This window comes from Montipora foliosa, chromosome 2 (genome assembly GCF_036669935.1).
Source record: "Montipora foliosa isolate CH-2021 chromosome 2, ASM3666993v2, whole genome shotgun sequence".
NCBI lineage: Eukaryota > Metazoa > Cnidaria > Anthozoa > Scleractinia > Acroporidae > Montipora > Montipora foliosa.
Genome location: NC_090870.1, coordinates 45,062,814 through 45,065,313, shown reverse-complemented (window position 1 = coordinate 45,065,313; position 2,500 = coordinate 45,062,814). Strand labels below are relative to the sequence as shown.

The window sequence follows — 2,500 nt, the reverse complement described above, 5'->3', positions numbered from 1 at the left end:
ACATGCACTGCTTTTCCAGAATTGCCACTGGACAATTCAGACGAAAGGTTTGAAAACAATTATTCAATCTGTTTGGATAATAAGCAACAAGCTGCATTTGAAGCACTTTCCGTCACCCGAGAGGCATCTCTTAAAGTTCAAGAACAGACCATAACTCAATCTTCAAGCAGCATTTGGTATCTTCTTCGAAAAAAAAGAATCACCGCCAGCAAATTTGGTTTGGTTGCCAAACGAGTGTCAAATTTTGGCTCTTTAGTAGGCCAGCTCAATCCCAGCAGATATGTCCAAACCAATGCCATGAAAAGGGGATTGAACTTGAGGCACATGCTGCCATGGTTTATGCAAATTCAGCAAAGGGGGGACGTGTAAATCTTTTCCCTTCAGGTTTGGTTATAAATCCCAAGTGTGCATGGCTGGGCTGCAGTCCTGACCGTAAGGTTTATGACCTGGATGCAGTTAATAGTGGAAAAAATCCCTTTGGCCTACTAGAAGTAAAGGTTGTTAAGGAAGGCGAAACAACATTTGACAATGTCAGATACTTGGTCAAAGATCCTGTCACCAGTGCATATACTTTGAAGACAACAGACATTTATTATTATCAAGTTCAATGCCTACTTGGTCTCACTGGTCTGGAGTGGTGTGATTTCTTCAGTTATATCAATGACAATTTATATGTGTGTCAAAGAATAATGTTTGATCAGTTTTTTTTTTCAGGAGGCCAAAGACAAAGTAGACAGTTTTTTCTTTCAATATTATTTGTGCTGATGAATATATTAATTTTGTCACATTCATGATCACTCGGGAAAACATGGGTGAAACGTTGGAGGCACAAGTAATGTCTTTAGACATGTATTAAATGCAGCATTTTGATTTTAACTGTATCCAATGTATTCTGATTCGTGCACCTGTCAATGTTAAGCCCCAGGAGGGAGAAAGGTGGACCCAGGACATTTAAGATTCTCACTTCTGGGATTAGAATTTCACAGAAGACAAATTTCCACGCGTGGGCGGTCCTGACAGGGAAAGGGGTATGTTTTTGGCATGGGAAGGGGTGTGTAGATACTAGCAACCATGCTCTGGTTAGGAAATTTGACATTGAAACAGACTAGAATGTCAAGTCCCCTGGGGTATGCCTTACCTCCCCCATGGATGAGCATTTATTTGTGTACTGTGAATGCTTAATATATTAGGAATACCGTTTATGCATTATAAATACCATATATAGCAAAGACCACTCTTAAATATTCATAATGTACCCATCAATAATTTTACCAAAGTTTGTTCCTAGTTAGAGTTATTTCAGTAACCCTATTCAAGTCTAGGATTTAATATTTCAAAGTCAAAAAGGGAATTACTTAGTGTCTATCACTACAGGTGTCTTCATGACCAATAACCCATTTCTTGTAATCATTCCACAGCTGTTCATTTTACTTGTTATTTTGAGATAATATTAGGGGACCCTGAAAATTTGTGAGCAAGCAAGCCACTGTGTACAGCTGGTTTACAGAACCTAATGTTGAAAGGGGTACATCAGTATCAAAAAAGTGGTACTCCTTGATCCGCCTTATCGCACGCTCCACGTGTATTCTAAGCCTGGCAATGGTCTTAGTTTTTTGTACATCTAGAGCAGTAAACTTGCCTTGACTTTTGAGGAATGGGGGAATATTCAGAGCTACACCTTTTGCCCTAAGAAGATCATCAATGTCAAAACCTTTGTCTGCCATCACTGAATCCCCCTGTTCTAGTAAATCTAGTATACCACTGCATCTTGTTATTTCTTTGTCTGAGATTCCACCTGTATATAGGCATGACACAAAAGAGATGGCACCATATGGTGTAATTCCAATTAAACCCTTGAGTGTTGTGCTACTTTTATACGAAGAATAGAACTGTGATTGGAGTAGCAGTGAAGTTGGGGTCTGCACAAAAATTTCTGTGCAGTCCAATATAACTCTTGTAGTTGGGTACATGGCCTTGAAACTCTCAGGCATGAATTTATTTACATCATCACGTGATGGCCAGATCATTTGGCTTCCAAGGAAAAAATATAGGAAGTTGCACCATGTTGTTATTTTCCTGCTTATTGAAGACATACAAATTTGGAAGCGATGAGCAAGATCTTTTTCAAAGAGCCCTAATTTCAGTCGAACAAGAAACATGAACAATTCATCAATTAATTGCATAGTTCTTGCTCCGGGCCTGCTTTCTCGTTCCCCAGAAGCATAGCAGTAGGTCATTGTTTCTGCTGCCGGCCTGACAAATTCATAAAAGTCCTGAATGTGTTGATAGGTGGGGAAACCAGTGTAAAACTTTATGGAATCATTATCAGTGCTATATCGTTCAAGGCCAAATTTGCTTAGGGCCAGTTGCTCTGCTGCCTGCTTTTGGACACTTTTGATGTCAATAGATGCTTGGGCTTGGACTGCCTCAACTTGCTTGATTGCAGCTGCTGTTTCATACTTAACTTTTACCAGTTCTTCCTTAGTGGCCAATAACTCAG

At 39.6% G+C, this 2,500-nt stretch overlaps 1 protein-coding gene and 1 pseudogene across 1 annotated transcript in view; one reads left to right on the top strand and one right to left on the bottom strand.

Annotated features, from left to right (window-relative positions):
• The window catches only part of LOC137993249 (uncharacterized), a 26,752-nt pseudogene extending 25,979 nt beyond the window's left edge, over positions 1–773 (top strand).
• Positions 774–1,427: 654 nt separating this feature from the next.
• The window catches only part of LOC137993250 (uncharacterized), a 1,161-nt gene continuing 88 nt past the window's right edge, over positions 1,428–2,500 (bottom strand). Inside the window, exon 1 of the mRNA XM_068838981.1 lies at positions 1,428–2,500. This exon is cut by the window's right edge and continues 88 nt beyond it. Within this exon, the coding sequence (XP_068695082.1) occupies positions 1,428–2,500 (1,073 nt within the window).